General features: G+C 50.6%; 1 protein-coding gene across 1 annotated transcript in view; it reads right to left on the bottom strand.

Moving 5' to 3' along the window:
- LOC118214643 (CUB and sushi domain-containing protein 1-like) overlaps nt 1-12,500 on the bottom strand; it is a 247,803-nt gene that overhangs the window by 44,623 nt on the left and 190,680 nt on the right. The window contains 8 exon segments of the mRNA XM_035394776.1: nt 788-933; nt 1,746-1,923; nt 3,384-3,572; nt 4,085-4,294; nt 4,923-5,039; nt 7,610-7,679; nt 9,043-9,161; nt 9,583-9,687. Coding sequence (XP_035250667.1) covers nt 788-933; nt 1,746-1,923; nt 3,384-3,572; nt 4,085-4,294; nt 4,923-5,039; nt 7,610-7,679; nt 9,043-9,161; nt 9,583-9,687 — 1,134 coding nt within the window.

Raw genomic sequence — 12,500 nt, 5'->3', positions numbered from 1 at the left:
TATACAGAGTTACACAATGTGTGTGCGTGTGTGTGTGTGTGTGCGTGTGTGTGTGTGTGTGTGAGAATGTGTGTGGGTATGCGAGTGAGTGTGTGTGTGTGCATGTGTGTGAGTGTATGAGTGAGGGTGAGTGTGGGTATGCGAGTGAGAGAGTGTGAGTGTGTGTGTATGAGTGTGTGTGTGTGTGTGTGTGTGTGAGTGAGAGAGTGAGAATGTGTGTGGGTATGCGAGTGAGTGTGTGTGTGTGCGTGTGTGTGAGTGAGAATGTGTGTGGGTATGCGAGTGAGTGTGTGTGTGTGTGTGTGTGTGTGTGCGTGTGTGTGAGTGAGAATGTGTGTGGGTATGCGAGTGAGTGTGTGTGTGTGTGCATGTGTGTGAGTGAGAATGTGTGTGGGTATGCGAGTGAGTGTGTGTGTGTGTGCATGTGTGTGAGTGAGAATGTGTGTGGGTATGCAAGTGAGTGTGTGTGTGTGCGTGTGTGTGAGTGAGAATGTGTGTGGGTATGCGAGTGAGTGTGTGTGTGTGTGCATGTGTGTGAGTGAGAATGTGTGTGGGTATGCGAGTGAGTGTGTGTGTGTGTGTGTGTGTGTGTGTGCATGTGTGTGAGTGAGAATGTGTGTGGGTATGCGAGTGAGTGTGTGTGTGTGCGTGTGTGTGAGTGAGAATGTGTATGGGTATGCGAGTGAGTGTGTGTGTGTGTGCATGTGTGTGGGTATGTGAGTGAGTGTGTATGTGTGTGTGTGTGCGTGTCTGTGTGACACACACATGGCAGGTACAAGGTACATACCCTGATAGGAGATCCTGAAGAACCCGCCCCTCTCTGTGTCGCTACGGAAACGAATGAGGACCTGATTGGAGGTGCTGCTGGGCGTGGCCCCCAGCTCCCCCCCAGGGAACACAGCCAGCCTGCGGGCCGTCTGCTGAGCTCCATCCCTGTGGGGCCAGAGCAGCCTGGCTTACACCTACTACACCTGCTATACCTGCTTACACCTGCTACAGCCGCTACACCTGCTACACCAGCTATACCTGATACACCTGCTATACCTGTTACCCCTGCAATACCTGTTACACCTGCTATACCTGTTACACCTACTACACCTGCTACCCCTGCTATACCTGTTACACCTGCTACACCTGCTATACTTGCTACACCTGCTACACCTGCTTCACCTGTTACACCTGCTATACCTGCTACACCTGCTACAGCCGCTACACCTACTACACCTGTTACACCTGCTACACCTGCTACACCTACTTACACCTGCTACACCTGGTATACCTGCTACAGCCGCTACACCTGCTACACCTATTACACCTGCTACACCTGCTTACACCTCCTATACCTGCTATACCTGCTTACACCTGCTACACCTGCTTCACCTGCTACACATGCTTCACTTACTATACCTGCTACACCTGCTTACACCTGCTACACCTGCTACGCCTGCTTACACCTGCTACACCTATTACACCTGCTTACACCTGCTACACCTGCTACACCTGTTACACCTGCTACAGCCGCTACACCTGCTACACCTGCTTCACCTGTTACACCTGCTACACCTGCTATACCTGCTACACCTGCTACACCTACTACACCTGTTACACCTGCTACACCTGCTACACCTACTTACACCTGCTACACATGCTACACCTGCTTCACCTGCTTCACCTGTTACACCTGCTACAGCCGCTCTCTGGCACTGTGCAGAACCAGGAAGACAGCAGGAAGACCAGGCCCTTACCACACCGTGATGACATCATGGGGTCCATGCACCTGGAGCACGGTGACATTGAGCCGCACCCCCATGCCCGTTGTCACGGTGACCAGCCAGGTGCAGTCGGCCGGGCTGGGGTAGTCCTCAGGGAAGCCCGGGGAGAGAATGACCCCCTGGTCCGAGGTGACGTTGCCCCCGCAGGTCGCTGTGGGAATTACAGGAGAGGGCGTCCCATGAAAACGTCCATTTTTTCTGATTCATTATTATTTTGGACAGAGTACAAGAAACAGGAAATGCTTGGCTTCTATTATCACATTATTCATTTTAGTAAATGAGCAAAAAGGCAGACAGTGGGGTGGGCGGGGTTACTGGGACAGCAGGAGCGTAAGCTTGTCTCATGAGGGTGACACTTTCGGGGGTGTGGGATCGAATGCAATATGAAGACAGAGAGGGCAGCTCCCCTGTATTGTGAGGTATGAGATATTAAATTACGCGGGTGATATTTTGGCTGGTGGCAGTGCTTTCCACTCCCTGACCTACTTCAAACAGCCTGTTTTTCACAAACAGTTTTCTGAAGGACTCTTAAAGGGTCATTTCTGAATGCAGGGTACATCACCCAACACCAGTTCTGCTTGTTCAGAAAGGCAAAAGAGGTGTTTAGAGCTGTCTGCACAGAGCAGCCCCCCCAGCACGCCCACTCCCCCCCCAGCCCCCCGCCCCCAGTCCCCAGCCCCCCCCAGAAACACACACGCTGGCTTTCATCTGCCTTATTCTCAGGAAAATTGCTTGTTTTCTTCCTCCGAATATCACTGCAGCATGAGATTAGGCTCCCAATCTGAGGTCCATTTGAGACGCCCAGACAGCACACGGGCTAACCCTCTCCGGCACCAGCCACATCATGCTTTTATTATGGCACCACCCAAAGCATGCTTTTATTCTGACATTAGTCACAGCATGTTTTCATTCTGATACCAGAGACACACGCTTTTATTCTGACACCAGCCACAGCATGCTCTTATTATGGCACCACCCACAGCATACTTTTATTCTGACACCAGTCACGGCACGCTTTTATTCTGACACCAGTCACAGGACACTTTTATTCTTACAATGAGGTGTGCTTCACACCCCCTCCCCAACATCAGGAGAATGAGAGGGAGAATAATGCTGGATTCTGTGTTGGTGTTGGGCAGGATTTACAGTGCGTCAGTACTCCACTCTGAGCTCATGCAGTGCTGTGTGTTTCTGCAGAGACGGAGTGCTGCCGGAGATGGGAGATAAGGGCCATTCAGACCCAGCTATGGGGCACTCAACATTATCTGCTTCAGAACAAAGCTTCAGCTAAGAGGCTCTCAACATGATCTACTTCAGAACAAAGCTTCAGCACTGAGACACTCAACATGATCTGCTTCGACGGAAAACTACATCTAGTTAACCTGAACTTCAGCCTGATCTACTTGACTTACCCCCAAACTCAAGGATCAGCTTAATGTGGGCGTGTCATATCTGAGGAAGGGGGCGTGTCATATCTGAGTATGAGGGTGTGTCATATCTGAGGATGGGGGCGTGTCATATCTGAGGATGGGGGCGTGTCATATCAGAGTATGGGGCTGTGTCTTATCTGAGGATGGGGGCGTGTCTTATCTGAGGATGGGCGTGTCATACCTTCACACCTGGGGAAGGGGTGGTCCCAGCTGCGGGTGGTCCCATGCTGGCAGGTGAGGAGGGCGTGGCCGGTGAGCGTGTACCCAGGGTGGCACTGGAAGGAGATGGACTGGCCCACGTTGTACCCAGAACCCACCACCACCCCGTGCCCAAACGGCTCTGGGTCCGGGCATTCCTGCAGCTCATAGGCTGGTGGGAAGAGGCCAAGCAGCCAATCAACAAATCAGCTCAATCCAGGTAAAAACAAGTGAACCAATCACTGACAGTGAATAAAAGCAAAGTTAACCATGTTAAATCTAACAAATGCTGTGTGAGAAATGTTCCTGTAAGGAAAAGACAGTACCCAAATTAATGAATCCTTCAGAGCTGGTATCTCAAAGTCCTAGAGGTGCATAATATTTGCAAGTTCTTAGCAACTTCAGCATTTAAGTACTTAATTGAAATGGATTGGCAAAAGATTTTGCAGTGCTGAAATTGCTCACAGACATCGCAGACTAGATTTTGAACTCCAGGCCTCAGGGTAGATTCAAATAGGCCAGGAGGGGGAGCGGCCAAACTTATATAACTTAAAATTAATAAATACTTATTTAAGTTATAACTTTTAAAAAGGCCTGAGACGGGTAAATGAAGGCGTGAGAAGCGCCTCTCAGGCTCACAGTGTTACCCTCGGCCCAAACAGGTCGGCACGCGGCAGGACTCACCCCGGTATCGGAACCGGAAGCCGGGTCGGTTCTGGGAGTGGTCGCTGTGAAAGTACACCGTGGTCTCGTGGGAAGTGGTGAGCAGGGAGGCGGGGACTTCCTGCCCGCTGAAGCGGCCAATCACAGAGCTGGTCTCAAAGGGGCCGTTGCGGATCTCCAGGAAGTCGTGGTTCGCCTCGGTGGAGAAGTTGAGGAAGTGGAGGTGGGCGCCTGCGCCAGGGTACGGGAGAAACACCATGAGCTGCACCCTGATACACCCTGGCCAAAAGACATCCATCCATCCATTATCTATACCCGCTTATCCTGGGCAGGGTCACAGGGGATGCTAGAGTCTATCCCAGCATGCATTGGGCAAGAGGCAGAAATACACCCTGGACAGGCCGCAGGGCACACACACCATTCACTCACACATTCATACCTATGGGCAATTCAGAGTCTCCAATTGGCCTATTTGCATGTTTTTGGACTGTGGGAGGAAACCAGAGCACCCAGAGGAAACCCATGCGGGCATGGGGAGAACATGCAAACTCCACACAGAAAGGCCCCAAGCCAAGATTCGAACCCACAACCTTCTTTTTTATAAAAGTTTATAACATTCTCAAATAAAAATAGAAAAGAAATACACTCTCTAACTTGTTCCTGAGAAACGTTTCATAATGAAGGCTGAGCATGTACGTAAGCACAGGTGTTTGAGTGTTTCAGTGAAGATTCTCTAATGGTGATTGGACATGGCCGACGTTTCGCCGCTCATGTGGAATGGGGCCAAGCAGCACTCCAGCTCGGGTCTGAGTGCAATCAAGAGCAAATCAGAGGCCTCTCAGAGGCCCCGCCCCCTCACCGTGTCCCACGGGCAGGAAGATGCTCCAGCTGCAGTCACTGTTGCTAGGATAGTTTCCTGGGAAACCAGGACTCAGTATCCATCCCTCCATCTCCTCCCGAGTTCCCCCACATTCGGCTGGAGAAAAAAGAGCAGCAGTGAGTAGCAGTGGTCAAATCAAATGGTAAATGGTAAATGGACTGCATTTATATAGCGCTTTTATCCAAAGCGTTTTACAATTGATGCCTCTCATTCACCAGAGCAGTTAGGGGTTAGGTGTCTTGCTCAAGGACACTTCGACACGCCCAGGGCGGGGTTTGAACCGGCAACGCTCCGACTGCCAGACAATGGTCAGAGCAGCAGTGTGGAGCAGTGATCAAAGCAGCAGTGTGGAGCAGTGATCAAAGCAGCAGTGTGGAGCAGTGATCAGAGCAGCAGTGTGGAGCAGTGGTCAGAGCAGCAGTGTGCAGCAGTGGTTAGAGCAGCAGTGTGGAGCAGTGGTCAGAGCAGCAGTGTGGAGCAGTGGTTAGAGCAGCAGTGTGAAGCAGTGGTTAGAGCAGCAGTGTGGAGCAGTTATCAGAGCAGCAGTGTGGAGCAGTGGTTAGAGCAGCAGTGTGGATCAGCGATCAGAGCAGCAGTGTGGAGCAGTGATCAGAGCAGCAGTGTGGAGCAGTGGTTAGAGCAGCAGTGTGAAGCCGTTTTTCTATTTAAATATGCAAAATTGTGCGGGAATCAACTCAATGCATGCAAATGTTTTCACTGCTAAATGAAATAATATGAATTTCTCAAACTATGTCAAGGATCCTTTTTGCATAATCCGTAAAATTGGCTTAAAAGTGTTGTTTTATTTTGTTATTTGGTACTTCTAGCTTTTTAATAGTTTGTGCAGTGTCAACACATCCCCGGAAAAAAAAACATACTTATGTGGGTGCATGTCTAACTGTGTGTGTGTGTGTGCTTGTGTATGAGTTTGTGTGTGTGTGTGTGTGCGCACGTGTGAATGAGTGTGTGTGTGTGTGTGCTTGTGTATGAGTTTGTGTGTGTGTAGAGCGCAGTGTGTATGTGTGTGTGTGTGTGAATGTGCATGTGTGTGCGCATGTACATGTGTGTGAGAGAGTGTGTGTATGAGTGGGTGTGTGTGTGAGAGAGTGTGTGTATGAGTGGGTGGGTGTGTGTATGAGTGTGTGTGTGTGTGTATGAGTGTGTGGGTGTGTGTGTATGAGTGGGTGGGTGTGTGTGTGAGTGTGAGTATGTGTAGAGAGCAGTGTGTGTTTCTGCTCCTGTAGAGAGATGAAAGTAGCTGTGCGATGTCTCTCACATTAATTGAGAGCTCCATTAACACCCTGACCCCACACTGCTAATGACAGGGTAAGTCAGAGCTGCGAGCCTGAACCCTGTTATTAGCCTGGAGGTGGGAGGAAGACAGGAGGATCATGGGAAATGGTGCATGCTGAGAAGTGGGTCAGTGCCCTGTAATGACAGGCTTCGAGTAGACTTCCACAGGCACTGCAGTGGAGTTCAGCTATGGATTAGATTTTAACACACATACACTAACTCACATACACACACACACACACGTACTCACACACACACACACACACACACACACACACACGTACTCACACACACACTCATACACACACAAATACAAAACACTCACACACAAACACAAAACACACACACACAAAACAAACACACACACACATACACACACTCACACTCAAACACACACACACAAACACACACACACACGCATGCACATGCACACACACACACACACACTCTTTTAAAAAAATGTAAAATTGTATTTGTATTTTAATGTGTGTGTGTGTGTGTGTGTGTGAGTGTGTGTGTATGTCTGCGATATGTGTTTGTGTGTGTGTGCGTGCGGTATGTGTGTTTGAGTGCATGTGTGTGTGTGTACGCGTGGTGTGTGTGTGCAGTGTGTGTGTGTGCAGTATGTGTGTGATATGTGTGTATGTGTTTGAGTGTGTGTGAGTGTACGCGTGGTATGTGTGTGTGTGCACAGTGTGTGTGTGTGTTTGAGTTTGTGTTTGTGTGTGTGTGCGTGCGGTATGTGTGTATGCGTGGTATGTGTGTGTGTGTACAGTGTGTGTGTGTGTGTGTTTGCAGTATGTGTGTGATATGTGTGTGTTTGAGTGTGTGTGTGTGTGTGTACGCGTGGTATGTGTGTTTGAGTGTGTGTGTACGCGTCGTGTGTGTGTACAGTGTGTGTGTGCAGTATGTGTGTGCTATGTGTGTGTGTGTTTGAGTGTGTGTGTGTGTGTACAGTGTGTGTGTGTGCAGTATGTGTGTGATGTGTGTGTGTTTGAGTGTGTGTGTGAGTGTACGCGTGGTATGTGTGTTTGAGTGTGTGTGTGTGTACGCATGGTATGTGTGTGTGCATGTGTGCGGTATGTGTGTGTGTGTCGGTACAGTATGTGTGTGTGCGGTATGTGTGCGGTATGTGTGTGTGTGTGTGTGGGTACAGTATGTGTGTGTGTGCAGTGTGTGTGCGGTATGTGTGTGTGGGTACAGTATATGTGTGTGTGTGCGGTATGTGTGCGGTATGTGTGTGTGTGTGTACAGTATGTGTGTGTGCGGTATGTGTGCGGTATGTGTGTGTGTGTGTGGGTACAGTATGAGTGTGTGTGTGCGGTATGTGTGTGTGTGTGCGGTATGTGTGTGTGTGCGGTATGTGTCATTACCAATGCAGAGGGGGGGCGGAAAGTTCCAGCGCCTGACGGGTCCCGGCATGCAGGAGATGTGGGCGTGTCCCTGTGATCAAACACATCCTTTATTAGTCTCTCATTCAGCATCTTTCACTGACACACACAGAGCAGCACTGAATCCTCACACACACACTACACATACACATCACACACACATCCCCCCTACACACGCACACATAAATACACACACAGAGCAGCACTGAATCCTCACACAGACACTACACATACACATCACACATCACACACACATCCCCCCTACACACGCACACATAAATACACACACAGAGCAGCACTGAATCCTCACACACACATTACATTACATTACATTACATTACAGGCATTTGGCAGACGCTCTTATCCAGAGCGACGTACAACAAAGTGTATAACCATAACCAGGAACAAGTATGACGAAACCCTTAGAGAGAAGTACCGGTTCAAGTACAGGGAACAACCGCATAGTTCAACTTGGACCCTGATGGTTAAACTGATTAACACTAACAACGAGAACGGCAACAACGCAATCTATGGAAAAATAAAAAATAAAAATACAAGTAGTCATTAAGACAGTTGATGCACCTAAGTCACCTATGAAACAGCTGCCTAGTTACAACCCTAAGCTTAGTCATTTACAGGGGGGAAGGGAGGGATGGGGAGAGGTGCAGCCTGAAGAGGAGGGTCTTCAGTCGTCGTTTGAAATGGGTCACAGTCTCAGCTGTTCTGACCTCCACAGGGAGGTCATTCCACCATCGTGGGGCCAGAACAGACAGGAGACATGTTCTGGAAGTGCAGGTGCGAAGAGGGGGAGGTGCTAGGCGTCCTGAGGTAGCAGAACGGAGGGATCTGGTTGGCATGTAGGGTTTGAATATCTTGTGGAGGTATGCTGGGGCTGATCCCTTGACTGCCTTGACACTACACATACACATCACACATCACACACACATCCCCCCTACACACGCACACATAAATACACACACAGAGCAGCACTGAATCCTCACACATTACACACACATTACACAAACACACACACTAAACATACACACACACACATCACACACACTACACATACACATTACACAAACACATACACACATGCACATACAGAAACACACGCAACACACACTCACATACAGAGACACACATTATCCATACACACACAGGAATTACTCACTGAAAAATATGTAGGGAAATCAACATTGCGAGAAGTACATTTCCATATAGATCTCAAAAAACAGTCGGATATTGCATAATGTCATCTACATGCCCAGTGAGATTTGACAACCAGCAGGGTGCAGTACCAGGACTGACCTGCAGGGTGTATAACCCTGTCTAAGCAGCAGGGAGCAGTACCAGGACTGACCTGCAGGGTGTATAACCCTGTCTAAGCAGCAGGGCGCAGTACCAGGACTGACCTGCAGGGTGTACCCTGGCTCACACTGGAAGGACACCACGCTGTTCATCTGCAGCCGCTCCCCCACCTTCAGCCCGTTCATGGGCACCACCGGCTCCGCACAGCTGGAGAGGGACACGGCTGGGGCGGGGCAGGGGGCGGGGCAAGGGGACGGACAGGACAAGAAGGGTGGGGTGGGGTGCACAATAAAGTGAATAGAGGTAGAGTGGGAGGAGGAGGGTGGGTGGGTGAGGTAGGGCACGGCATGTGGAAGGGGCATGTGGAAGGGGCAAGTGCAAGTCAGAACAACTGAGACAGAAAAGCCATAAAACATGTTTAAAGAGAGAGGGAGCACGAGGAGATACGAGTAGAGAGATGCATTGTGGGATATGTGTGGAGAGATGCATTGTGGGATATGTGTGGAGAAATGCATTGTGGAATATGTGTGGAGAGATGCATTGTGGGATATGTGTGGAGAGATGCATTGTGGGATACGAGTGGAGAGATTCATTGTGGAATATGTGTGGAGAGATGCATTGTGGGACATGTGTTTGCTCCTTACTCTTGTACTCCAGCTGAAAGCCTGCCGCTGAGACGCTGATGTCAGAGAAGAAGTGCAGGTACAGCTGGTTGGACGTGCTGTTCAGCAGGGCGGGAACGGTGGTACCTGAACACCGAGACACACAGAGACACACTCAACACTCAGGCACAGTCAGCACACACTCAACACTCAGGCACAGTCAGGACACAGAGACACACTCAACACACAGAGACACACTCAACACTCAGGCACAGTCAGGACACACTCAACACTCCAGTACAGTCAGCACACAGAGATACTCAACACACAGAGACACGCTCAACACTCAGGCACAGTCAGCACACAGAGACACACTCAACACTCATGGCACAGTCAGCACACAGAGACACACTCAACACTCATGGCACAGTCAGCACACAGACACAATCAACACTCAGACACAGTCAGCATACAGAGATACTCAACACACAGAGACACACTCAACACACAATACAGAGGAACATGTTTAACCATCGCAATTGAACCTGAGTCCAGCTTCTCACAGGTAAAGAGGGAGCACATGTTTAAATCAAATGGTAAATGGACTGCATTTATATAGTGCTTTTATCCAAAGCGCTTTACAATTGATGCCTCTCATTCACCCTCACACTCACACACCAACAGTGAAAGGCTGCCATGCAAGGTACCAGTCAGTTCGTTGGGAGCAATTAGGGGTTAGGTGTCTTGCTCAGGGACACTTCGACATGCCCAGGGCGGGGGTTCGAACCGGCAACCCTCCGACTGCCAGACAACCGCTCTTACCTCCTGAGCTAAAGAGCCCAGGCAAACTCAAACATAGGATTGTTACCTTGAAAATATTACAAAATAACCATGCTAAGGCATCTATGATGCACTGGCAATCTCTGTCTGTATGCACTTTCGCCAAATTTGTGCACCTTTAACTGTATTTGTTATTCTAAAATGGAAAATTTGGTGCTAGCTAGCAAGCCAGTGAAGAAGCACAGACACAGCGAAGCAGAAAGACAAGCCGACAGGGCTCACTCAAGAACTAGAGTTAACCCTGGAGCAGCTTTTCCGCGGCTGCGTCGGCTGAAGTTCAGCAAGAGAGGGAGAAGCGATGTGGAGTAGGCTTGTATACTGTTTGACCTGCAAGAAGCGTTACCTCTGGCTATCCAGCTAGCTGCGTTAGGTGGGCTGCCCGAGGTGAGTGGGCGGGTTTGAAGACTTCTTTGCTTGTAAACAAAAAAAAAGGAGCACAGCAAGGCTAAAAGACCCTGCATAACATGCCTTTTAAACTCCGGACACCCAGCAGCACGACCACACCTGCGTTCTCTCTAGAGTCCGCATCCTCTCCGCCACTCTACCTGCTCAAGCTTTGCTTTCCATTTCCATCAGAAGTAAAAATAAACAGTCAAGCAAATCTGACCTCCCTGGCCTTCCTGCCCACTCAGGAGAACTGAAATGCCTGTAGAGAAAATCAGTTTATTCAAGTGCACTTCCTGTTGTTTTTTTGTTTTTCTGAGCTGAAGTGAATGATGAACGCCGAAAAGTGGGAGAGTGTCCGCCATCCTCTCCCACGTAAGACTCGCGTCGCGAACCAAGCTCTGGCTGACGTGCCCGGAACAGGGGGAAGAGTTTTAGTGACGCGCACACACAGTGCAGCCTCTCTATCCAATCCCAGCAAGATCACGCAGCCCTCCCAAACCTTCAAACACGAATCAAACTCCAAAATTACACTCTGTTTCCTGAAATCACCCTTTTTCATTTCATATAAATTACACCTGGTGAAAAAGGGTGGAATTATTATCTTTCTTGTTCAAGACGCTAACTGTAGTTATCTGTGTTTGGAAAGTTCAACTGCAGTGAACTGTCTGTAAGTGAGCACAAGCCAGAAACCTGCAGCAAGAAGCACATGACCAGCCCCTCGTCCACCAGCCCCTCGTCCACCTGCCCCATGCCCCACCAGCCCCATTGTCCACCTGCCCCATGCCCCACCTGCCCCACAGTCCACCTGCCCCATGCCCAACCTGCCCCACAGTCCATCTGCCCCATGCCCCACCTGCCCCATAGCCCACCTGCCCCACAGTCCACCTGCCCTATGCCCCACCTGCCCCATCGTCCACCTGCCCCAAAGTCAACCTTCCCCATGCCCCACCTGCCCCATCGTCCACCTGTCCCATGCCCCACCTGCCCCATCGTCCACCTGTCCCATGCCCCACCTACCCCATCGTCCACATGCCCCAAAGCCAACCTGCCCCATGCCCCACCTGCCCCATAGTCCACCTGCTCCATAGCCCACCCGCCCCACAGTCCACCTGCCCCAAAGTCAACCTGCCCCATGCCCCACCTGCCCCATAGTCCACCTGCCCCATAGCCCACCTGCCCCACAGTCCACCTGCCCCAAAGTCAACCTGCCCCATGCCCCACCTGCCCCATAGTCCACCTGCCCCATAGCCCACCTGCCCCACAGTCCACCTGCCCCAAAGTCAACCTGCCCCATGCCCCACCTGCCCCATAGCCCACCTGCCCCACAGTCCACCTGCCCCATAGTCAACCTGCCCCATAGCCCACCTGCACCATAGTCCCACCTCTTAACGTAACTGGGGGGCTGCAGCTTAACTGGGGGGCTCTATCTTAACTGGGGGGCTGCAGCTTAACTGGGGGGCTCTATCTTAACTGGGGGGCTGCAGCTTAACTGGGGGGCTGTAACTTAACTGGGGGGCTCTATCTTAACTGGGGGGCTGCAGCTTAACTGGGGGGCTCTATCTTAACTGGGGGGCTGCAGCTTAACTGGGGGCCTGTAACTTAACTGGGGGGCTCTATCTTAACTGGGGGGCTGCAGCTTAACTGGGGGGCTGTAACTTAACTGGGGGGCTGTAACTTAACTGGGGGGCTCTATCTTAACTGGGGGGCTGCAGCTTAACTGGGGGGCTCTATCT

The sequence above is a fragment of the Anguilla anguilla genome, chromosome 1 (assembly GCF_013347855.1).
Source record: "Anguilla anguilla isolate fAngAng1 chromosome 1, fAngAng1.pri, whole genome shotgun sequence".
NCBI classification, from domain to species: domain Eukaryota; kingdom Metazoa; phylum Chordata; class Actinopteri; order Anguilliformes; family Anguillidae; genus Anguilla; species Anguilla anguilla.
Note: the sequence above shows the minus strand (reverse complement) of the source record. Positions and strands in the feature narration are given on the sequence as shown.